This window comes from Cuculus canorus, chromosome 3, assembly GCF_017976375.1.
Source record: "Cuculus canorus isolate bCucCan1 chromosome 3, bCucCan1.pri, whole genome shotgun sequence".
Classification (NCBI taxonomy): domain Eukaryota; kingdom Metazoa; phylum Chordata; class Aves; order Cuculiformes; family Cuculidae; genus Cuculus; species Cuculus canorus.
In genome coordinates, this window is record NC_071403.1 from 87,771,090 (window position 1) to 87,796,665 (window position 25,576).

The following is a 25,576-nucleotide window of genomic DNA, read 5'->3' on the forward strand; positions in this document are numbered from 1 at the left end:
AGATCAAGCAGCTGTACCTGAACCTTTTGTTTCATAGGGGGGTATTTTTCCCACTAGTAACTCAGTTCAATAATTTGTCTGATCCTCAGCTGTATCCTAGAGATTTGTTTGGTATTTAGGGATTATACCCTTGAGCTCCATTTACCCTTCTGAGGCATTTGCAGCAGCGTCTTGGCTTTGCAGGCTTACTGGAGATCAGGGCTGAAAATAGGCAGAGGAAAATGGTTAGTGTTGTTATTTTGATCTCCTCCTTCCCTACCCAACTCATAAGCAGAGCTTCAGTAGGTCTTAGGAGTGAGCACTGCTTCCATCTGCTATGCAGCTTCTGTTTTCAGTGCTTGGAAAGGGTCAAGCAGAGTTGCATAGTTGGTTACAGGAGCAGCAGAAACACCAGTGTTCTAGGAGATCAGTGCTTCAAGTGGCATCTGATGTATTTTCTGTTGATTGCCTTTCCATGCCTTGTGCGCTTGGGAATAGGCTTCTGTAAAACAAACAAAAACCAAAATCCTTTCAGTTTGTCTGGATGAGTATTTTTCTCACACAGCAAATTAAACTACCATTAAACTTCTGTTACTACTTTAATTAAAAATAATTCTATTGGAAATGGCATGTTGTAGTTTTCACATGTATATCTTTTATTTGTTTTTACTTCTGCAGATGGGTGCTTGCTTTTCAAAGGTTTTCAATGGCTGTCCCTTAAAAATTCATTGTGCAACATCTTGGATAAATCCAGATACAAGAGGTGGTATATCATGTATATTTTACCCATTTTGTCCTCTCCTCGGATTTCTAGAGTGCTTAGATGAGCAAGACTAATCCTTTTAAAATAGATGTATTGTAAAATAGGTTTATATATGCAGAAGTTGTTCTTCACTTATGCCACTGCTGTTTGAAATCAGTTGTTTTTTTTAATCGGGTTAAGATATATGGGTCATAGTTTCCATTTTTTATTTAAAAGAATAAATTACATATCAAAGGTAAAAAACAAATACTTTTTTCATTTTGATTCAAGGATCTTCTCAACATTTTAGTTCAGAAGATGCCACTCCTAATTTATTATTAAAAAATCTGAAATCCAGATGTCCTAGATGAGATTTCTTTATCGATAATTTGCTTGATACCTGCCCCTGCCCTCCCAAACATTCTGGTTCTACAGGATTCTGCAGCTCTATTTTTGCATACATTTTAGTGCTTTGTTAAATTGCCTGATGAAAGGGCTAATTGGCTACATTGTACTTGCATTGCCTTCAATTTCACAGAATCTCAAAGTAGTTGGGATTGGAAGGGACCTCTGGAGATCGTCCAGTTCAACCCTTCTGATAAAGCAGGTTCACCTCAAGGAGATTGCACAGGATCACGTCTAGGCAGGTTTTGAGTGTCTTCAGAGGAGACTCCACAGCCTCTCTGGGCAGCCTGTTGTAGTGCTCCGTCACCCTCACTGTAAAGAAATTTTTTCTCATGTTCAGGTGGAACTTCCTGTGCTCCAGTTTGTACCCACTGTCCCTTGTCCTATCACTGAGGACCACTGAGAAGAGTCTGGGCCTATCCTCTTGACACCCCCTCTGTAGATATCTGTAAGCACTGATAGGATAACAGGCTCTATAGACGCCCTACTGAGCCAGTAAGCCAGAAAATATTTTTTTCTTAAACTGAAATTGCAGGAGTCAGTCTTTCAGAGTTGACATTATCTCAAGATGAGATTTTTGTCATGTTCACATGCTTAAATGCAGTCCATGGTGTTAGTTATATTCAAGAAGTGAGCACTCCTTAAGTACTGAAAAACACTCCATTCAGTACTGCTGTTAAGTACTCCAAAAGAGGGCTATAAATGTCACAAAATGTATGGAAATGTCTACAAGGGTTAGTGTGTGTATGAGGAAACTATTCACGTTAGTTCTTTTTTGAGCTTATGTCACTTCTGCTTTTTATTCAAATTGTTAGTAACAAAAAACCCCTGATCTTTCCTAATGTCTTAAAACTGTCCCACAAATTCAAGCTTCTTGAGCAAGTTTAATTTTCCATGCTTTCAAACAGCGTAAGTTTTGTTGGTTGGTTTGCTTCAATGTGCGTAATTGTTTTAAGGCTTTTTTTTAAATAGCTGCATACTCTTATAAAACACATTGTCCTTAAATCAGGAATTCTACATTTCTTTCATTTGTATTTGCAGATCAGTACTTGATATTTGGTGCAGAAGAAGGTATTTACACACTGAACCTCAATGAACTTCATGAAACATCAATGGAGCAGGTGTGTTTCTGTTGTGATATTTTTGAAAAAATATCTCTGTTGCTTCTTTTAGTCACTGAGATTAGTGTTGGATAATCTTTGTAAAAATTACTACAGTTCTGTAGGCACTAGCCACACTGAGAATTAGTGTAGTGTTTACTATTGAGGATACCCTTCAGTAATAGTCAAGTTTTTTGTAAGCTGAACCATGTTTGAAGTAGGAGATCTGCATATATCCATGTGTTGAACTTCATCGTAATGCATTGCCATGCAGTTAAATGATTTATTAAGTAGTATGGAATTGTGTTTCAGCTACAGGGAAACAAGGGCATGTTTTGCACACTGGATTCCATTCTTTTGGTCTTAAAAGCAGCTTTACTGATGAGACTCAGCTTACTGAATCCCATTTAAAACTCTTTGCCGCATCTTAGAAATAGTAATTTTCTTTAGGGGATAGTGGGGAGGGGGGAAATACCAATTGCAGGCTTTCCTTTATGGTGTCTTCTCCAGCTCTTGTTAATCTCTGAGACTTGTTTTCTTTCGTGCCTTCTCCCTAACTTAGGGAGCTATGCATCTGCCATCAAGATGGAGGAATTTGCAGGGACAGCCTTTACACTGTAAGCTGGAGGCACTGGTGTTTGTTCATCTTCCAGGGTCCAGATATTGTAGATGTCTGTAGTGTTGAGAAGGCCTAGCTAGCTTGCACTGAGTTCCGCGTAACCCATAATCATATTGGTGCTTGAGTTAGCAAGTTTAAACTTAGCTCAGGTACCTCTTTGCTGCCACACTGCAGCTGTAAAACCTGCCCTGAGAAATGCAACCAATACAATAATTCTTATGGGCCAGGTAGACCGAAGAAGCTTTTGTATGTGGTTTTTTCCTTTTGGTTTGTAATTATTTGAGGGGTTTTGTTTGTTTTCATTCGAAATTGGCAGGGAGGAGACATGTAATGAAACTCATACTCCCATACCCATCCCTCTTTTCTCTAAGCACCGTGGTCTGTAGTGGATTGCCTAGTTATCTTTTAGGAAAATGTTTTAATAAGCACTTAGAGATGAGAAGAGATACTTGTAAAAGTAGCCAGTTGTGTGGAACAGGAGGAATGAGTGGCAGGGCAATCAGCTGGCAAATTTGAAGTATTACTGGTTTTCTAATCCTCGGATCCAAACCTACGAAGTCACAGTATGCTTATGCAGCTACAGAAGATCAGTCAAACTTGCACATTAAATTTGGATACGCCCAGGCTGGTAGATTATTACTGTAGGTTTTTCCTTACAGTGTGTTGAGGTTTTGAGACTATTTACTTATTATATAACAGGCAACAGGGCTTTAATAACTTTTTCAAGTTCTATTTCACTTCATTTTTTACTCTCTAGGACTGATACAATTCAATGTATAAGCCAAAATAGTATTTGTGTTGATTTTTCACTCCATTTAACTTAACCAGAGGACAAGGCAGAAATAACATGTTTCTAAGAGTTAACACAGCTTCGAGATTAACCTCTTGTTCTGTGGCAGAAAAATCTTTGAATTAATTTACAGATCTCTTCAAATCTCTCTAATAAACCAGCAGTGGGAAGGTGGTGTTGTTTAGTGGGTTTTTTTGCTTGGATGGGTTTTCTGGTTTTTTTTGACAGCAAAAGAAATGTCCTCCTGAGTAGTCTGTCTAGCCCAATAGTCTCTTTTCTGAAGTGGCAGTAGGAAATGCCCGTCGGCTTGGCCACTGTCTGCTGTCCATTCTCCTTAGACTCCACTACACTTGCTGCATCAGGGATGTTGGAGGATCCCTGCCTATTTGCTTTCTGTTTATGGACCTATTGGTATGAGTGTCTAATCCCTTGTTTACATTATTGATTCTTTATATGTCTGTGACTTCTTATGGCAAAAAAGCTCCAGAAGTTATGTGAGAGGGGGAAAAAAACCCCACATAATTTTTAGAGGATGTTTTGTTGTTCAGTCCCATTTTTCTTGTAATCGTGAAATCTGACAAATAACAATTCTGCCTTGACCGTTTGTTACATTCTTTGATCACTTAAGTGAAGTGCATAGTGCTGTGCAGCTGGAGAGTCCCCTCAAGTGCCAGTTTTAATTGTTTCAAGAGATCTGGACTGTCACAGGCTTTAGGATGGCCGTGGTTTGTTGAACATGCTTTGTTTACTCAAGTTTGGTTTTAAGCTTTTCTTCTTTGAAGGTAAAGGTTTGGTGGGTTTTAAACTTTTGAAAAAGGATAGCTTGATTTTCATAGTGATGTCTTGTAGGCTAATTATAGTATACTTGAAGACTTTAATATAAAATGTGCTGGTTGTCTAAATGTTAATGTGTATGTTGAATATAGTGTGTGAGCCTAAGATTTACTCTGAATTAACTCTGGAATCCAGATAAACATTACTTGGCTTCAGCTAATTTCTGCTCCGAAAAGCAAGTCAGTATTAGTTTTGTCCTGTCATCTATGCAGATATTAATTGACCAACTTAATGCACTCATGTTTTGTGTATATCAAATTGAATGCTTTTCTTTCTCTGTTTTTCCTTCCCTTTATTAGCTGTTTCCTCGAAGGTGTACATGGTTATATGTCATGAACAATTGCTTGTTATCGATATCTGGTAAGTTGCTGGGTTGTCTTTCAGTGGTGGTGCTGGTAAACGTTTGGTTTTGTGTTTGAAGTGTGGTTTTGTTTTCTGATTTCCAGGTAAAGCTTCTCAGCTTTATTCTCATAATCTACCAGGACTCTTTGATTATGCAAGGCAAATGCAAAAGTTACCTGTTGCTATTCCAGCACATAAACTGCCTGACCGAATACTTCCAAGGTAAATACAGATACATCAGAATATCTCAATTCTGACAATTCAGAATATGCTTGTGAAACTCTGGAAATAACAAATTATTTAGAGCTCTATTTACTAATTGCCATGAATAACTTCTATGGGCATTAACCAGAGGGTAGACCCTTAAATTTACATGAATCAAGATGTGAATATACTCCTATTAGAGAAATGGCTTTTGGTACATCTTACCTTTTTGTCATGAAGCCTGTTGTTTCTGAGCGTAGCTCTTTCCAGGTATAGTCTGATATGGTAGATCCTGGCTGCACTTGATGCTAAACAAAATCTAAGATTAGTATTGTAATATTTCAGGGAAGTAAAGATGGTGTTCTTACATTAGCTACTCTGAGCACTATTTTTCCATTCTATTAAAAAAAAAAAGTATGCGTAATCTCTTGCTGCAGAGGAATGGGCTCATGAGTTAATTTGGAAGCTGGGAAGAGGAGACTGGAGTGCAGATTTGACATTCACGTTTGGCTAGTTGTTTTTCGCAGGCCAGTGTAGAAGGTGCTTTTGTCCCCACATGCCCAGAGCGTATTGTGCGTGCAGCCCCTCCAGCTTTATTTACAAAAAAGCATATACAAAATCCCAGAGACTGGATACAGTGCTGACTGCCAAACAAGGCCTTAGGAATGCATTCAAATCCGAGAGGAGGAGGTAGTTGTGTACATTGACCTAGTTTGCAGAGAAATCTTTGATTTTTAAAGTGCATAGCAAATTACTGGTTCTTCTCCTATAATACGCTTTCTGTTAAGGGGTTGTATTATAGAAGACCTGATTCTCTGCCAGCTGTGGTTCTATTAACAGCCTATTAGCATTTAATTCTTGGATTTAGAAAAGGTTTCGTGTTCAGTCATCTGCAAACATACTGGTGCAACACCTGTCTGAAAATTGTGTTCTTCCTAGAGGGTAATTTCTAATTACCTATGAGGTAATTCGTGCTTTGAATTGTTGTCTTCTGTGTACCTGCACCACTGTTCTTTACTGTCTTCCAAACTAACTTTGGCTGTGTGATTTTTGGCTTGAGGACTGCATCAGCAGTGAACTAATAACCATAATCATCGTAAAGATCATGTGAGGAAAGCCTTCTGACTACCTCCAGCCTGGAATGACACCTCACCTAAGTTGCAGAGGGCTCAGAAAACTTCTTGTCCAGTCATGTCGCTTCACGAATTGCGTGAGCGAGTACCAAGCCAGTCATGCAGTGGCAGGAGAGATTAATGCAAATAATCCATTTTGCCGGTTTATCCCTTGCTTTAAGGCATCGAGGTAGTAACCTTTAGCCAGACAGAATTAGTACATTTGAAGTATGTAGAAGAGCATTATTTTTTTTCCAACCAGACCACAAAGTGTGCTTTTCAGCAAGTATGTGAATACCATGATGAGGAGTGTTACATGAAAAATGCAGATATGTTAAAACCAAAGTTTTCAGTGGAGAAAATGGAAAGCAAAATATAATTCACAGTAATTTGTGAGGTTCACATTCGTCTGCAGAATGGTCTGAAGTCAATTTGTGAATCAAACATTCAGTAGCAGAAAATATCTGTGATAAACCTCCTTTCCAGCATCTTTCCCTTGAGTGTCCTTGAGCAGTTCCTTTCAAACCTTCCATGACTTCTTCCAGCCAAACTTTGTGGCCAGTACTGTCCTGCTGCATTATCAATCACTTCTGCACAGTTTCATTTGAAGTGCTATGCAAGTGTTTTTCCAATTTGTAGTTTTTTGACTGCAGCATCTATCTCTCACTCCACTAACTCCCATCTTTTCTACAGCATCCCATTTATTATTTTTACTGTCAAGGCCACTGTGGCAAATCTCCGTACTAGCTATCATCTTCTAGTATGCATAGTAATACCGATTCCCACTACCAGCAAATAACATTGTCTTCCCTGGCTTATCTGATAAATTTTCAAGTAATTGATTTCAGTTCTCAGGGAGTGTCCCCTGCATATGAGAAAAGATCTTGCAAAGCTGCCTTCTAGTCCTCCAGACCTCCTCTTGAAACGCATGCTGTGCTGCCTATGAGAAGTTTTGCAAATTTTACGCTGTGGGTTTGCACGGGCTGTGGCCCAGCAAGGCATCCTGTACGGCATCATTTCCCACACCCTTTTGGTCAATGTGTCTTGTCTTCACACTACAGTGTCCTTGGAACAAGAGTGGACTTCATGTTGTCTCTGTAGTAGCCACCACAAGATATGATAAATTACAGCATTACAAGGAAGAATGATCGTGGGAGCACTAATAGAACAGCCAGGCATGTGTATAAATACATACAATTAAATAGCAACAGGTAGAAGTAAATGATGCTTGAAGGGACTGAGGTACCTATTCCTTTTTTCCCATTCCTGACTTTTAACTGCATTCATAATGCTGCATAACTGAGCAGCATCTCTGTGCTAACCATGTATGTGTTAGGCCTATGATTTTGAGAAGAAATATACAAATAAATATACTTCTAGTTTTTGGGGGGGGCAAATATAATTTTCTCACCAACAACTCTAAAAAGCAAATTCATTCAATTGTTTTAGTTGATCAATAATTTTTTATTTATATCTTGTAGGAAGTTTGCAGTTTCTACAAAAATCCCTGACACTAAATGGTGTCAGAAGTGCTGTGTTGGTAAGTAAAGGCCTGCAGAATAAATGCCAAGAAGCAGTGCAATGGTGGCAGTATTAAAATTACAGTCAGATTTTGGAGGTAAAGGGAGGAGAGATTTTTGTCAGTATTATGAAACCATGCATTTGCAGACAGTGAACCCATTCAGGTTAGTCCTTGTGTTTAAGCAGTGAAAACTTTCCCATTTTGCTCTTAAAATATAAAGTCAATTCTCAAGAAATGCAGAGAAGCAGAATGCATGTTGAATTTAAACCAGGCCTCGGGAAGAGCCTGATCTCCATGGATGGAGTGACCTGAAGAAGTTACCATCAGGCTTAAGTAGCCTGACTTCCTAGCACGGGTTCCCATGATCAATTTTATAAAAAGCAAGGAGTATTTTCAAGTCTTTGAGGACGATGTTGTCTCTGAAGCCTTTACAGTGCGTGCAGAGTGACAGCTACTGCAGTGTCAAAGCTGCATTTTATTAAGGCATGTATTAAGGGGGATAGATATAAATAAGCCCCAAAACAAAACAGGAAAGGTAACTGAGTGATCTCTTGGAGTCGAGCTCCTGTCCCTGAAATGTTTCACCTGTTGTTCCATAATCAAATATTCGGTGTGAGGAGTTGTATTAGGGCGGTGCAAAAATAATTGCTGCTTTAACCATCAAGTTGAGAGCAGTGTGTCTCAGCTTAGAATAAAGTTTAACGATCAAAATAAGAACCATTGGAATTTATGCAATTTTGCCAACAAGAAACAAGTCCGTTCTGGTAGCATAGAATTCTGGAGTCCTTGAACTGATGAATTTTTGAAGGTATTTTAAGCTGCTCCTTGGTTGTAGAAAACCTTTCCTTGCAGGAAGTTGTTGAGATGCTTGAAAATGTACTCAGTGGGAGAAAGGTCTGGTGAGGATACTGGGTGAATTTTGTAGCTCAGTTCCTGCAGCTTCCATAGACTCATGTGGTCAGGCATTGTCATAGAGTAGAATTGGTCCTTTTTGATTTGGCAAGTGTTGGACGTGAACGTTGCAGTTCTTGGGGCATTTTGTTGATTCCTTGGCAATACTTCCCTGCTGTGATGGTTTTGCCAGGATTCAAGAAGTTGTAGTGGAAGATTGCACTTGCTGACCACCGAACAGTGACCATGACCTTCTTTTGATGCAGCTTTGGTTTGGGGAAGAGTTCTAGGGCTTCACCTCAGTTCAGGCACTGCACAGAATGCCGTTGGTTGTTGTATGGAATCCATTTTCCATCACGTGTCACAACGTGATCAAGAAATGGATTAGTTTTGTTGCACAAAAACAGCGCAAATTAGATTTTGTAATGGCCATTTTGTATGTTTCCGTTCAGCTCACGTGGCACCCATTTGTCAACAATTTTTTTGTTTCCCCTCTGGTGCAAATGTCAAACAACTGTTGAGTGGGCAACGTTTCGTTCTTCTGCAGCCTTTCATTCTTTTGTGTGGGTCTGCTTCAGTTCTCATCTATCACAGAAGTACGTCTACAACTCTCTTCATCTTCAAGGCTGTCATTTCTATTATGAAATGTTTGGAAGCAATGTTGAGCTGGGTGTTGGTTGGCAGTCCCCTGGCCAGACGCTTGGTGGATGTTGTTAATTTTGGCTGCTTTACATCCCCTTTTGAACTCACACAAAATCAATCAGATTTGCCTTTTTTCCATCTTTAATTTAACAGCACAATATAAAAAAGAATAAACGGTGAAAACAAAACTATTAGTATAAGCAAGTAGAGTGAATTTTGCACTTTGAAATGGTGTCTTGCATGAGCACAGCTAAGTTTAATCCCAGATAAGCATCACTGTTTACAACGTCAAAAACGGCAATTATTTTTGCACCAGCCTAATATACAGGAGATTTTAAGAGACTTGGTGGTTAGCGAGCATCTGTCACTTACCCTGACAAAAATCTCCCAGATATTGTTAAAATATCTGTTGTTTGTTCTCAGTCTTTGTGCAGCTCACCTGTTAAAGCTTGACTTTTTCAGGGAGAAATCCTCTGGGGTGTGGTAGAGTGTTAATGATATGTGCTGTGTAGATCCAGCTTTGCCCTAATCGAGGCATCTGGCCAAGATGTGAGTGTTAGTGGGTGCTCAAGGGAACACCTGATGGGGTGGAGTGACAGGAATCAGAGTAGGTATGAAAACTGACTTTCTGACATGAAAATTAATTTGAAAGTCCGTATGTTTTCAGGTCTGTTTATGAAATGAGAAACCTGGTAGTGTGCTCCTCAGTAACATCATAGTTTCTGTACTAACAGGCACAGAAGTTAACATGAGTGCTGTGGAACTTTGCATTATGAGGGGGAGTCTGCTGTCTCAGCGTTTAGAGATAGCTTAGCCTAGTAAGCCTGGAGTCCTTCTTGCATGATAGGCATGATGATTTGTGATGGCAACAAGGGCAGCTGCAAAAGGCAGATTCAAGGGGAGAAATGACAGGTTGCACTCTCCTGCCCTGATTACGTGCAGCCTGAGCTTGCATTCTTGTTGCCAGCATAAGTATCCCTTTGGCCTGGGGAAGCAGCAGTGCCACAGCAGGCAGAAAGAAATGAGAACTTCTGGTCTCGTTTCTCCACCTATGCAATGTCAGTAATTGCACATTTTGTTCTTTGTGCTGCTGAGTTCAGCGTTGCTAAGGGTCTTGGCAAGTGTTACTTGCTGCAGTTTGCAGTTGGTTTGACTGATGTTGAGTGAAAACTTGGATTAATGAAATTATGCTTTGATGTTTAAGATGCCGGGGATTTCTAGTGGATTTCCCTGGCAGCTGGGTAACAGGACCATATTTTACTTATGTAGACAGTACTGGACTGTAGAAGTTCGTTATCTGAACTGTGGTGTTAATTGCCTGATGGCCCACAGTCATTTTACTGCACTTTAAAATTTGGTCTTTAGAGGTGTTACTAAGCACTTTGTGCAATTACTTGTTCATCTTAATGGATATGCTGGCAGTGCTTAAGCAGTGAAATTTTGTCAATACTGTAGAATCAAAGTTGTGAAACTTCAGGTTTCACAGTGCACAGTTCTGCAACTTTATTGTTCTCTTCCAGTTTTTAATAGAGTTCGGACAAACAGTACAAGAGCACTTGAGTGGAAATAGATTATGTCACTTAAAAAAAATAAGTTAATTTCCTGCTATCCTGAAGCACGCATCAGAAGTAGAGAGCTCCTGGATTTCAGACTTACTGTGACAGTATTTGGAAGGCAGCTGAAAAGTTCTCAAGTGATGGTGACTGTTCAGTGCCTACTGGATAACACTGTGTGTCAGAAAAAGCCGTTCTTGAGCAGCTTCTCATAGTGGCTTGGAGATGGATTGGGCAAACCAGCATGGTGGAGCAAGATACTTCAAATGTATATGCAGTCAGCTATTTCTTTTAAAACTATCTAAAATAGTAAATCCCACCTACCAGCCTGAAAAAAACAATAAACTTTAGAGTTGGGGAGGTGAAACATACTACAGCACTCTTCATAGAATTGTAGAATGGTTTGGACTGCAAGGAACCTTAAAGCCCATTGAGTTCCAACCCCTCTGCCATGAGCAGGGACACTTTCCGCTAGACTGGGGATTGTTGTTCAAAGGCCCATCCAAGCTGGCCTGGGACGCCTCCAGGGAGGGGGCATCCACAGCCCGTCGGGGCAACCTGTGCCACTGCCTCACCACTCTAATCGATAAGAATTTCTTCCTTATAGCTAATCTAAATCTACCCTCTTCAGTTTAAAGCCATTCTCCCTCACACTATGACTGCACACCCTTGTAAAAGGTCCATTTCCAGGTTTCTTTGTGGGGCCCCTTTGAGGAAGGCTGCTGTAAGGTCTCCCTGGAGCCTTATCCTGTGAGTGCTGTGTTTATTATGGCTTATTTGATGCCAGTGAGTAGCTGTTCATGCCCAGTGGAAGGGCGACCACTGCTTCAGCATGCTCGCTGTCACCATTTTCATGGTGTGGATGTTGACTTTGTAAGCTTCCTTATGGAAAAGATTAGAGTGATGGTGGGTATTTTCTAGAAGTGTATGGAATGTTACCTAGTTAGAAATTGTTTATAATTCTTTGTTCAGTATGCTAACATACTCTACCTCTCCTTTTTTTGGCAGTGAGGAATCCCTACACGGGCCACAAGTACCTTTGTGGAGCACTACAGTCTAGCATTGTTTTGTTAGAATGGGTTGAACCAATGCAGAAATTTATGCTAATCAAGGTAGTATTATGATAAGATGAAATACTCTCGTGTTCAATTCTATTTATCTTGTAATCACTTGTTAAGAATAAGTGTTAGCCATTGCTTGAGTAGTTGGACTTTTCTCTTACTTTCTGTTAATTTACACATTTAGATAGCCACTTTCAGTGTAATATGTATTAACTGACTCAAAATATTTATATGAATGTTCTTGTTTCTGTGGTGCACCTCAGTGATAAAACAAAACCTTTCTCTCCATGAACACTGCCTTTTACTCGCACAGTAAAAAAATCGCTGACAAATGGATAGCGGAGTGGGGTGGTGACATAGGTCAACAGCAGGCTTGTTCCCCATAGAGAGAATGTGACCACTCGTGCTATGCTGTGTGTTGCTGGAGGTGCCCAGAAATGGTTGTTATCTCTCCATCTGACACCACCTGAGGAGATGGGGCCAGAATTTGCTCATGTTTGTAGAGAAGCAACTGCTATAATTTGGTCAGCAAGGGAAACAAGGCTGAGTGACATCATGGATAGGGAAAGCAATGACCGCTATAGCATTCTGGTCATGTGTTTACGGCTGCACAGGGCACACATGATGAAAGATGTCCTGTCTTATTTTAATTAAATCAGCATGAAGACTCTAAACTTCTTAACTTAGTCTTTTTTTTATCTCTTGGTTACTGTTATCTGAAGAAGTAGGTGAGGTGGCATAAAATTTACCATGAAGTTTAAGTAGCTAATAGAAGCTCAGACTAAACTTGTTTCCCTTCTAATATCTATTTTTGTTTCTTAATCTAGCACATAGATTTTCCTGTACCTTGTCCACTGAGATTGTTTGAAATGCTGGTAGTCCCTGAGCAGGAATTCCCTTTAGTTTGCGTCGGTGTCAGTAGAGGAAGAGATTTCAACCAGGTGGTGAAGTTTGAGACTGTCAACCCAAATTCTACCTCTTCATGGTTTACAGAAACAGGTTTGTGTGCTGTTGTAATTGCATTCAGAAATGTTCCATGCTTTTCTATTGTAGCTAAAGCACTAGAAAGTTGGTTTCCTCTGAGAAACTAATGGTTAAATTATTAAGGCTAAGTGATCATTGTAAATTCTCCACTTAAAGGGGTGTCTGCTTGTACCTGCTTGCACATGCACTTTTTTTTGATGTTTCTACTTATTGAATCAATTGGATTTCTTGAGATTGAGTATATCAGAGGAAAGAGTTGTGGTTTCTAGCATGTCCATAAACCAGGCTGTACTTGACTATTACTTCTGGTGCTATTCTGTGCTCTGCCCTGGCACCGTAACTTCTGTTTATTTGATAGATTTTAATAGAACTGCAGTCTGAGCAGTTTCTTTCAGCATCACTGTAGGTGTGGTTTGGCTCTCTTGCAATAAGCCATGATTATTAGAAATGGTATTATCAGCCTCCTGCTGAGAGACGGCACAGTTCTATTCTTCTGGTGTTCATGGAAAGTGGAAGGGATTAGGACACTGATAGCAGGAGACCAAATACCTGTTTGTCAAAGGTCTGGGCACTGTGAATGTGGAGGCCAACATCTAAGCAACAGTAGAAATTCTCTTAAGAAGGAACTGTGAAGAGTTACTTTTCTAGAATTGCAAGGTCCCCCCCTAAACCTAGATACGCTAGGGAGCTAGCCCCCATCATAGCTTGCAGGTGTAGAAGCAGTAAATAACTTTATTACCACTAGGCACAGAAGCTTTGTTGATCCATGATGAATTTATATGTAGCCGTGTGCTGGCATTTACACATGTATGAGTCTGGCTGATTGTGTACTGTGGAATTCACTAGTTTCTGCTAGGAAGATGCCTACTGATTTCCTTGCTGCTGAAAAGCATGTCAGATTTTGACACAGTTTAAAGAATAGTTAGAAAAGCCAAAGTGATCAGTGGATGGCCAATGAATGCAATTAACTCCTTCAGAGTTAGCGCATTTTATTTCCAAAGTCATAGAAGTAGTTATGTGACTGTATGACTTCAGAAGAGCCCGTAAAAGTAGCATGCTGAAGAGAAATTATTTGGCTTGTAGTGTCCTGATGTCATTCTTCCCTCTGTGTTGTCTGCATTAGCATGTAAACACAAGAATAGTAATCCCGTCATGGTTCCTTTTTTTTTAATATGAAAAATTTAACATTGCAGTGTGCCTTCCCAAAATATTTCTTTAGCTTCCTTCAATCATTTGTGTGTTCTCATGTTGTATCTGTGTTGTTTTCTCCTGTTTGTTTGACTCTAATTTAAACCCTCATGTTGTATTGGTTTATTCCTGTCCCCTGCTGGCAGGAGACAAATAATACAATGAAACAGATTTTTCAGTGTATTTTAAATGAGGAAAGCATGTACCATGTGGTCACAAATAGTTTCCATCAAATAGTTTTCGTTCTTTGACACTCAACATTTCTTTGTAAATGTATTTTTAAAGAAATTTTTAAAAATTAGTTGGCAGACACTGCAGGGGGCTTCTCTCCGCGCCATCCTTCTGTTGGCTGCAGCCAGTGCAGTGCATGTTTCCACACTGCATAATGTGGTGGCACAGATTTACACCCTCCAGTCCTCCTGTCGCATGCTTTCATCATGGCTATTTCCCCCCCCTGATTAAGATCATGCACTAGAAATTGGTTAAGATCATAAATGTATACCCTCCAAGACAAGCAGCAAAAAAAGAGATGGAGGGACCATCTCAAGGAACACATTTCTGCCATCACCCTTGAGTTTTTTGCTTCTCAGCAGGACTATGGATTTATTATTTAAGTGAAAGCAGCTTTTGTATTTTAGGTAATATGCTCCAGTTTCTCATATTGAGCAGAGTAATTGAGTTTCTCTTTTCTGTATGAAATAATGCCTGCAGAATCGCTGGTAGTAATGCTGAATTAGTAAGACCTGCTTTTTCTGTAATTTTAATGTTAAACAAATAGACCAAAACTACACTTCTCTTTTGAGATGACGTGTCCACTAATCACTTGTGGGTCAGATCCCCCTATTTGCTGTGATGGAGACTGCTGCAGCTGTAACTCAGAAGAGAGGAAGGTGATTCTTCTTTTTAAGAGTTTGGAGAAGGAAATAATGCCCTCTTTTTGAAAGCTCTGGGGATGCGAAGTCTGAAAGTAGCAACAAGAATTAAGTACTAATATTAAAGTCCCCTGCAAGATTTAGAAATGCAGAAGAAAGATGGAATGAAACAGCGTTCAGGTTTACTGTGGATAGTCTCATATACCTGCCTTTTTTTTGCAACACTGATATTAAATGACACCAACAGAGAATAAAGGCGGAACAATATACACAAGTTTGCTTTTGTGACACAGCTCAGAAAAGGCTGGATTAAGTCCATACTTTAATATTACAGCTTCAGATTTCCTGTCACAGTCAACATGTTGGATAAGTGGACATGCCTCTCTAAGAGAAGAGAAATGTCACTGGTAAGATGATTATTTTAAGTAGATAAAAAAAACCACTAACCCATTAAATTGTCTCAATCTTCAGAACTTCCATTTCAAATTTCATGGTAATTTATGTTATGAACTAACACTGTCATTTTTTTATAGACACTACAGAGACAAGTGTTGTACATGTAACACAGCTGGAGAGAGATACCATTTTGGTGTGTTTGGATTGTAAGTTTTAGTATCAGCTAAATACATACATATGCATGAATATGCATACTGTCTGTCTGCAAATTTGGTCGTGTATTGAAGATTGATTCTTGGTTGACATATCCTATTTATTGTCTAGGCTGCATAAAAATAGTGAATCTGCAGGGCAGATTAAAATCCAGCCGCAAACTGTCATCGGAGCTCACATTTGACTTTCAGATTGAATCAATAGGTAAGTTGAATTTCATTATTAATATTGAGTGAATGGATAGACTAGAAGAGCTGGGCCATCACCAGCGATGTGAAATTTAACAAGAGCAAGTGCTGGTTTCTCCATCTGGGATTGGGTAATCCTGGCTATATGTATAAATGAGAGGAAGAGAAGCTGGAGAGTAGCCCTGTGGAAAGATCTGGGAGGCTGGGTTGGTGGCAAGTTGAATAGGAGTCAACAGTGTGCCCTGGGCTGCCTCAAGTCCAGCCTAGCTGGCTGGTCGAGGGAGGCAAGCATCGCACTCTACACTGCACTGCTCTAGCCCCACCTCAAGTACTGGGGGCAGTTTTGGATGCCTTAATATAGGAGGTATTGAATAGACATCAGACTGTTGGAGTGTGTCCAGAGGAGGGCAACCAAGATGGTGAAAAGCCTGGTGGGCAAGATTTATGAGGAGCAGCTGAAGTGACTTGGTTTGTTCAGCTTGGAGAAGAGAAGGCTGAGGGGTGACCTGATCACAGACTACAACTTTCTCAGGAGGGCAGTGGAGGCAAAAGGTGGTGATCTCTCTCTGATGACCACTGATGGGACAAGGGGAAATGGTATAAAGCTGCAATCAAGAGAAGTTCAGGTTGGACATTAGGAAAAGGTTCCTCACTGAGGGAGTAGTTGGTCACTGAGGCAGGCTCCCCAGGGAAGCGGTCACAGCACTGAGCTGGTCAGAGTTCAAGGAGTGTCTGAACAGCACTCTTAGTCATGTAGTTTAGTTTTAGGTAGTCCTGTGAGATACAAGGTGTTGGACTTGATCCTTATGGCTTCCTTCCAATACAAGATATTCTGTGATTAACTTGTTTACTCTTGGAGTACAGAATTGAAGATGCTAACTGTCAGGTCTTTGGCATTTGAAACACTATCTCATGCATTTGACTGTGTGAGAAGGCTCAGTGAAAGGCTCAGCGTGCTGTGTAAGGTGCTTCCCTGGGAGTAATTGAAATGGAGTCGTAACCCTGGGGTCTTCCCCCATTGGACTAAATGTCTTGGGAATATGATGAAGACCTTCAGCCTCTAAAGGAATACCATGACACAACCTACACAAGCTCTGTGATTCACTCATAGCTAACTTGTTCTGCATGTGAGTTCATGCAGTCCATTTTTATAAAGCAGCTCAAAGATGAAATTATATCATATGTCACACTTACATTTTGTTTTCTTGTACAGTATCAGAATGAATTAGATTTGTGAAACAGAAAGACAGAATGCATTTTATTTTGACCAGTTCTCCAGAGGTTACATACCTAGATTGCATCACATGATTTTGAAAGGGGGGACGAAGAAGGATGTGTGCACAGATGGAGGGTAGCACCAGAAGAGGAGGAACAGTGGCAACAAGAATAATGATTTGGAGGGAATTTATTTCGAAGGAATAAACTTAAAATTTCAGGCATTTCAAACATAATGTCATATGGAGAAGAAGGATAAAAGAAACATTGTTATGGAAAACATTACTTTTATGTCTCAAAAGGGGGGAAGGAAGGACCATGTGTACTTGGAGCTGCTGACTGTGGGACCTCTGCACCTACTGTGGTCCTCTCTCGGCTCATCACTAAAGAGCTACTGGTGTCCTGTTCTGGCCTGATAGTGTCTCCAAACAGCTCTACTCTCCTTCTTGCATAACCTGCCCAGAGGCAGGATGTTGGATGCAGGTGGGACAGATCCTTCCTGGGGATCTTTAAGGAAGGCCCTAGATGCATTTCTTTTCATGGGGTTCAGATGCAGTTGTTTGTCTCCACTTTGTGATTGTCATGGTTTAGAGCCCCAACCCACACTGACTGGCAGCTAAATGCGAGCAGTTGTTGTCCAGTTCCCTTCTCCCTCCCCAGTCAGGGAAAGAGGAAAAGGAGATGAGAGAGAAGGACCTGTGGGGTTGGAAACTAAAAACAGCTTTAATGAAACAATAGTGATAAGAAGGAAAATGTTATTAATAAGAAAATAATAAAAAATATACAGGTATATGAAATTGCCTCTCCCCTTGCCAATTACGTCACTACAGATGCTGCAGAGCAGGCATAGGGAAAAGGTCGCAGGCTGACTGAGTGGCAGGAGGGAGCTGGATTCAGGAACACACAGATCTCGGATCAGGACAAGGATAGACTAGGTCCTCACTGGACCATTGCCATCAAAGAAGAGAGTTTGACCCTCGTGATCCCGCAGTTTTATACTAGTATGGATGGAATACTCTGTTAGTTAGTTTCTGGTCACCTGTCCTGTCTGCCCTTCCCTGTAGGTGCCACCTTTTTCCTCCCGTTTTACTTAGAGCATTCTACCAGCTCGAGGATGGCCTTGGTTTCTATAGGAGTAAATTAAGCAGTGGCCTTTCTCCATACACAGAAGCATTCTAGATGCTTCAAGACAGAAACACTGTCTGAAAAGCATGCAGTTAGCTTTCAGAAAAACAAAGTTCTTATGAACTTAACTGAAAAGCTAGAAGAGTGATTCTGCTTAGCTCAAAACAGAAACAAGGGGAGGGACTAGGAACTAGAGGGCTCTGTAAAGCTTTGCATCCTGTTGCAGAGAGGATCGTGTTAACCCATAGTTGCTGACAAAGTGAAAAAGTCACTGCAATATCCCTGTAATGTTTCTGCTAAAATTCAATATATATTTTCTGCTAGCATTAGAAAGAGGAGAGGTTTTCTATTCAAAGGAGAAGAACATGTTAGGACTAGACAGAAGGACAGTTTTAGAACTTTTGTTGGTTGGGTTTTTTTTTTTGGTTTGTTTATTTTTTTAAGCCAGCTCATAAAACAGATATTTAAGATTAGCTACTTTTGAGGCAGGTTCAGGGATTCCTCTGAGACATCTTTCAGGCTGTGTGGGTGAAAATGATATGATAAACCATATGCACAGATTTCAGAATTGCAGTCATTGGCCATAAAAGCATGAGTTGATATGCCTCAAAACTGATTCCAGTGTTCTTTGTTACCAGTCTGTCTACAGGACAGCGTCTTAGCGTTCTGGAAACACGGAATGCAAGGGAGGAGTTTTAGATCGAATGAGGTGAGTATTGCATTTTGCTTCAAACTCTGACTTCTAATATAAGCCAAGTAGAGGAAAAATGCATAATGGCGTGGTCTGAAAAAGAGTAATTTCAGTAATTTCCCAGGTTGGACCTGGAAGCTGGAGTCTCATTCTGAGTGTCTTTCATAAGCTACAAACTATTTAGTGAAGCTATACAAAAGCCCCTATGAACTCTAACATACAGAGCAGAAAGCAACAAGAGACCAGACATAGAAAAATATGCAAGTCTAATTCTTGGTAAAATTAAATTTTAACCAAAATTTCGGCTTTGCCAGGAGCTGCACACTCCACTGCTGAGCTTTAGCTTTTTGTCACAGTGCCAAATGAGTTACCTGATGTTTTTTAGTATCTTCCATGTTTGTTTGGCTTACAAGCACTTCGAAGATTTTAGTGCTAGGCCTTCACAAGAAGTGTTTTCCCTTCTGAGGAGAAAAATGTCAGGTTGACCTAAAGATTTTTTTCTGAAATTTCTGTATAGTCCCCTTTCTCAGCCAATTTGTGGTTATTGGACATAGTCAAACCATTTTAAGTACTTCCCCAACTTCTCTTTTCCTTGTTATGAACTTTCTGCATCTGTGTTAGTGGAAGTGCTGTGCTTTGTAGGATTTTAATGAGTCTTTTAATTCAGTTATTAAAGAACATTTACAAACTTCACTGCTTGTTTCATCAGTGTTGCGTTGGCTGAGAAATTGAGCTCATTGTGACTAATTGTATTTCAGGGTACACGTTACCATGCTGAACTTAGATATCCCGCATTGTTACACGACTACATTTATTTGCACAAAGTCACCACTGACTTCACGTGTGCTGACAGTAAGCCTGCTCTTGGTGGGAAGTTGAACCAAAGACTAGAGTCAGACTACTCATTCCAAATCCACAAATGGTTCTTGTGTCATCCGTGCACATTTGATGCTGAGCACGGTTGTCGTTCTCCCAAGACATAGTGGGGAACCACAGCACCCTGCTGGTAGCACAGGCCATGAGGAGGATGTGATGCTCCTAGGTGCTTCTCCAACTTCAGACTCCTGCTAGCAGTGTTCTGCAAGGCTCAGTGGATTACTTTACCCATTGGCACTCAGTAGCTCTGATCTGGTTGTTAAAGGACATGCCCCAGAGTGCTGCAATAGAAGTGGATACTTTATATTGTTTATGTAGAGCATAAGGAGCAAAGGCTTCTTACTTCGTTGTTGTTGTCAAACCAAAGCCAGCACCTAAGTGAAGACAGAAGGCAGAACTGAACTGTTGTCAGAAAGCAAGCCACCTAAAATCTTTTCTCTGTAGAACATATCTAGGGTAAGCTCTGAGGCCTTTTGAAACTTCTTCTCATCGTGGCTGTCTTACTAGCCACAGCTATTAAGAAAAAAATAAACTCCTTTTCATCTGTAATGTGAAAAGCCTGGTAGCTTGGATGCTGGGCAGCACTAATCCCTGCTGTTGTGCTTGCAGTTGCTACTAGAGGAATTCATGTAATTTGGCGGGAATTATGGAAGACTTAGATCTGATTTAAAAGTGACAGTTGCATTAAATTCTCTAGCTGATTTAAGTTAGCAATAAATTGGTAATATCAGTCATAGTTCTTTTCTCTAGATTTTTTTTTTAAAAAATAAAACCCCCTGTCAACTTAACATGTAAACACATATAAACACTTATCTTATTTTTATTGTCTAGATCACACAAGAGATTTCTGATAATACAAGGATATTCAGGCTTCTGGGATCTGACAGGTACGAAAAGAAGTGAATGTGGCATGCTGAAATAGAAGAAGAATGTGTCCCTCATACCTTTTAAAAGTTCTTTTCACTTGTTTCTTGTGGTTCATTTTTTAGCCATCTTACTCATTCCTTTGTGTACATGTCTACCTTTCAGCCTTTCAAGTTTAATTATCTTTCTTAAAAAAAAAAAATTTTCTTCATATATTGTTCGTGGGCTTCCAGAAGTACTCGGCCACGCTAGTGAGCTCCCATTTGGCTGCAGTCACAGTCTCTGGGAATGTCTTCCTTTTTGTGCTGTAACTCTTTCGTATAACTTAGTGAAGTCTTTACTTTCAGATGCTCTGCTGCAGTAGGTCCACTTTTTGAGACAAATGTAAAAAATACTTAAGAATTCCCGTATCTCACATTCACCCCCAGAAAGGAACTCCCATGGTTGTCCTCCCAACGTGACAGCTCAGGTCATTCTGCATGTCCAAGCTTAATGCACAGCCCTGTAATTACCCATAACAACAACAGCAGGGAAAGGTGCTGTGCTTTATCAGCTGTCTACCAGTGATTTTGGCTGGCTGGAGGTTGAGGATTCTACCTTACGTGCAATACCTGATAGCTTTTTGGTAGTGGGTACTTTTAAGTAATAATCATATCTGACCTGAGGGTTTTACTCTCTGTGTTCCGGTGAGGTATGCGTGGAGGTCAGTCTTATTACGTCATTTCTCCTAGCTGTTGAGACAGCATAGCTGAATTTGAAAACGAGTACAACTTCACAGTGGAGCATGGCATTGCAAATCATTGCCTTGGAAAAATCATGTCCTCTTCCCCAACTGCAGTTCCAACTATTTCTGGCTTGCATTAGTAGTCTCCCAAGTCTAAGACAATGTTTAAAGACTTAGCACTGCAATAAACATTAGCTCAAATTTCTTCAGATAGCATTTTCATTGCAGCTCTGTCATGTGTTTTGTTTGAGCTGTGAAATCTCTTTCTAGTAGCACATGTCATTTCCTAGACAGTTCATAGGAACTGGAGTTCTGAGAAGCCAAAAAAACTGCCAACGGTCTGATGAGAGCCTGCATGTTGCTTTCTCCTGATGAGCAGAATGCTTCATGCCATGAGGTGGTGTTCCGTTTGTGGGGACAGTGAGCAGAGAGTAGGTTTCAAGTGATAGTTTTGAAGCAAGCACGACTCCTTGAGTAAATGCACAATAGGTGGATTTGAGTTTCCCACAATCTACCTTTGCTTCAGGGTGTCTGGAGGAGAATTCAGTCATGAATTTCCCTGGTCCATTTAGGAGTTTTAGCAGTTCTTGCCTGATAAACAATCTCAAATATTTTGTGAAACAGAATTGACTTCTTTGAAGAGAAAGGTCTGATTCAGACCTTGTGGTTTTTGCAGTTGTGGTGTAGGTTCCAGTTAGCTCAGTCTCCTGTCTTCAATGCTGGCCAAAAGTGGGTGGCCAGAAATAAGTAAGAGAGAAGATATTCTGCATGTAGCAATCATTTTCCTGAGGACTCTCAGCCTGCAAGTCTTTGTCTCTGGAACTTTCAGAGCTGAAGGAGGTTTCTGTGGATTTAGGTTAGATGGGCTCCAGGAAAGACTGGAAGTACTGACAGGAGAGTCAGCTTTGGTCATCTATCATGTCTGATGGCAAAGGGCAGACTAATGATTTCCAGAACTGGCGCCTGATTAATGGATTAGCTTCGCCAAGCTCCGGGGAAGCACAAGCCTAGGCAGTAGGGCAGTGATGGACCCTCTTCAGAAGCACACACTGAAAAGATGAGAGGCAACAGGCACACATTAAATTCCAGCTGGATAAAAGAGAGGAAAAAATCATTTTTGAACACTGCAGCAGGAACACAGAAAGGTTGTAGGAGATCCTTGGAGACTTTGCCTGGACAAGACCATGAGCTAACTTTGAGTTTGGCCTTGCTTTGAGTAACTTTTGGGCTAGAGGTGTCCAGGGAAAGAAAAATGACAGCTGGTCAGAGGGATCATGGGAAAGAATATTTACAGTTCTATCCAGGGATATTTTTAAATGAAGGCTTACTTGATGTGTCTATTTTATTTTTCTTGTAGGGTCGTGGTGCTGGAGAGTAGGCCAACGGATAACCCAACAGCCAACAGCAATTTGTATATCCTGGCAGGGCATGAGAACAGTTACTGAGATCCGCATGCATCAGGCAGCTGGCTGCGACGAGAACACCTCTACTGCAGCAGCGTTCATGCCTGGCTGAAATTGCACAAAAGCTGCAGTAACCTGACTTTAGTTACTTTATAATTTATTGTGGCATGAGAGGAAGATGAGACTTGTTTGTTGTATGGACACAGAAGCATTACAACACCACAGAAGTGCTTAACTTACTGTTATGTAATCTTTGTACATACGTAGTATTTTCCAGTGAAATTTCTTGCCGAAGACCTACACTGACTCTCTGTAGATAGTGCTCCTCCTGTTGAGTACAAGTGTCTTACCTGTACTGATGTAAAAGTCATTGAGGGTGCAAAAATGAAACTGGGGTACTATTTTAAGGACTTCTCATATGTTTATTATAAAGTGGGATACTAGCAACAAATATAGTACATTTAACAACACTATTGTATTTTATTATATGTAATTTACTAATACAAATAAATCTTAACTTTTAGAAATTGTAACCAGGGCTGTAATCAGATTACAATCTTGTTTTAATTTTGATGCAACACACTGGTGTTCATGTTTGCACAACGTATTGAGATGTGATGTATTTAGTCACTAAGGTAAGCTGTGACTTTGTGGATATGACTTGGGCTTCAAAATTCCTTTTTTTAGTTTACTTGGGTAGTTTTCTTTGTGAAACAAACCAGTTAAACACCTGTATTTTTATATTTAATTAAAAACTCTCCTTAAGATTACTTCTCTATGCTTGAAAACAATACTTAATGGATGGGTGTCAGTCCCAGACGAGTGGTACCTGGCTGTAACACTGCAATAAGTGTTTGAATTATTAGTATGTACAGTGATAAAAATTAGGATTACTATTTGTCTTAGCAAATAGTTTCATATCACAATGAAAAAGAGCAACATTCCGCGTTGTGGAAGTGGCTCAAAGATGTTGCCATTTTGACTTTTTTTTTGGCCTTATAACCATTTTCACACTTTTTTTAATTTACAACATTAACACATGGCCAAAATAATTCAGTTACTACCTCATTCAAACAATACAGTGGTTACTACGCATCACAGGAACTTAGTTTTGATCAGAAATATTTTTGATTGCTATTTTCCAATGGAGTATGTAAATGCCAAGTTTTAGCAAAATGCACACATTTGACTCCTTTTTTGTATATGTTCTTTATATTTTATTGTGATAATATACACTAAAACCAAACTAAATTTAAAGTGATTTATGGCCTGCATTATTGTTGTGATTGGTAAATGCTTTGAAATACGTTCCCTAATGTATATAATGTAAAATAAACTTTTTTTTAACATGTTGTTGTACAATTAGATTACCACCTGCACTAATTTCCCACATAAGACTAAAATGGAACATCCTGAGTTTTGATTTCTGCTATTAAACATTTGTGCCAAACACAGAAGCTGGGCATTTCTGCCTGTCTGAATAGTGAGACTCAGTAGGGTAGGTGTTACTACACTTTTGGCCTTCAGGCAATGGATAGATGGATTTGAGATGGAAGTCTTTCCAAATTCCAGCTTGTTTGATTTCTTCCCTCCATCATCTGCTCTTCCACCTCTATTGATTGCAAAACTGTTTTTTTTCAACAGGGCATTTTTTTGCTTTTATGGGACTTGAGCTTGCTGCCTCTGCTGGCCCAGTCTTGTCGGTTACTTGCAGTGAACCTCAGATCCACCCTTTTGAAGGAGTGAAAATGCATAGCCTGCTGCTGAGAAGCTGAATTCTCAGAAAAGTCAAGAACTTCAGTGTGTTTCATAGCATGCTTGTGCTGTTGCCCAAAGGTGATTTCTCTCCTGTGAGCAATGGACTGTTCCTCACTTTGAAGTAGCTAAATTTTAACCAAGTACAGTATAGCTGATGGGCTGTAAGCATACGTCCTGCTGTGGGGTTTCAGCAGCTGTGGACGAGTGTCTCGCTGTTTGGGGCTCTTGGGCCATTGCTGAATGACAGGCAACAGGAGCTAGGGGATATTGGGTTTAATTGTGGTTGAGCTTTTTTGGTACAAGGATGCATGCTGAGGTGCAGCGGGAAGAGCTGAAAATAGAGGATGAGGTAATGGCACATGTGGAGAAGGGGAGCATTGTGCTAGGGCAGGCTTGTCACAGATCTATTGGTGTAGCTAGGACAGCTTTGCTTTCCATGTGCCTGAAAAGCAAGGAAGAAGCAAAGAGTTCCTGCTTTCTGAGGAACTGTTCTGTTGCAGGATTTGGGATCTGCCTCTTGCCCATCCAAAGCTGCTCGGCGCCTCAGCTGAGCCCAGGGGCCTGCATGTCCAGCAGAGCAAAAGGTCTGTGCTAGTCCTGCAGTTACCATCAACTGATGGTTTCCTTGAGCCACACGGGATGGGACTTTCCACTACCCTCCATCGCGATGCAAGATGCCCATCAGTGTTTGGGTGACTGATAGGGGTGCAGTCGGAGCCAGGAAAGTGAATCACGGGCATGATGAGGTGAGAGCAAGACTCCTGCCTGCAGCTTGTTGACACAGCTCTAACAACCTGTGTGGCCTCGCTTTCTAGGCCCTTTCCATTCTGGCTGCTGTTGCTGGCTTCCAGGCAGCAGTCAGGTGCTGACAGGTGGAAGTATGTTGTGATGTGGCCATGTGGTGGGGCATTCCCCAACCTGGGAAGGATCACGGCAGGGGCTGAGTCTCAGGCCAAAGTGAGCTTCTGTAAAGAGAACAGAGAGGCAGGGCTGTTTGGGTCCATTGCAGAAGTGCTCCTGGAAGCTGGGAGGATGGGAGAGAACAGTGCTTCTGTCCTACTTTTGCACATCTCTGCCTGCCCCTGTCAGAAACAGAATGTGGTGACCTTAAAAAGAGGGGGTTCAGGGTCGAGTTCTGCGTCCCAATCATGTGACTGAAACCAAGAGCTGTGCATGACAAAGCACGTGTTGCTGGCTCTCCGTTCCTTGCAGCTTTGCTGCTGGGACCTTGGGAAGGGGCTGGGGGAAACCCAGAAATGCTGCAAGCAGTGATGGGAATGGAT

General features: G+C 40.6%; 1 protein-coding gene across 7 annotated transcripts in view; it reads left to right on the forward strand.

Moving 5' to 3' along the window:
• MAP4K3 (mitogen-activated protein kinase kinase kinase kinase 3) overlaps positions 1-23,879 on the forward strand; it is a 76,951-nt gene extending 53,072 nt beyond the window's left edge. For 5 of the 7 annotated variants that reach the window (XM_054060907.1, XM_054060908.1, XM_054060905.1 and 2 more), the window contains 12 exons: positions 658-742; positions 2,168-2,247; positions 4,769-4,829; positions 4,916-5,033; positions 7,609-7,667; positions 11,744-11,847; positions 12,624-12,795; positions 15,374-15,442; positions 15,561-15,653; positions 18,616-18,686; positions 20,376-20,431; positions 22,490-23,879. In XM_054060907.1, coding sequence (XP_053916882.1) covers positions 658-742; positions 2,168-2,247; positions 4,769-4,829; positions 4,916-5,033; positions 7,609-7,667; positions 11,744-11,847; positions 12,624-12,795; positions 15,374-15,442; positions 15,561-15,653; positions 18,616-18,686; positions 20,376-20,431; positions 22,490-22,577 — 1,056 coding nt within the window. In that variant the 3' untranslated portion in view covers positions 22,578-23,879. Of the gene's footprint in view, positions 1-657; positions 743-2,167; positions 2,248-4,768; positions 4,830-4,915; positions 5,034-7,608; positions 7,668-11,743; positions 11,848-12,623; positions 12,796-15,174; positions 15,248-15,373; positions 15,443-15,560; positions 15,654-18,615; positions 18,687-20,375; positions 20,432-22,489 lie in introns of those variants that run through there. The other 2 variants (XM_054060906.1, XR_008448924.1) reach the window with 2 other exon arrangements.
• The last annotated feature ends 1,697 nt before the right edge of the window (positions 23,880-25,576 follow it).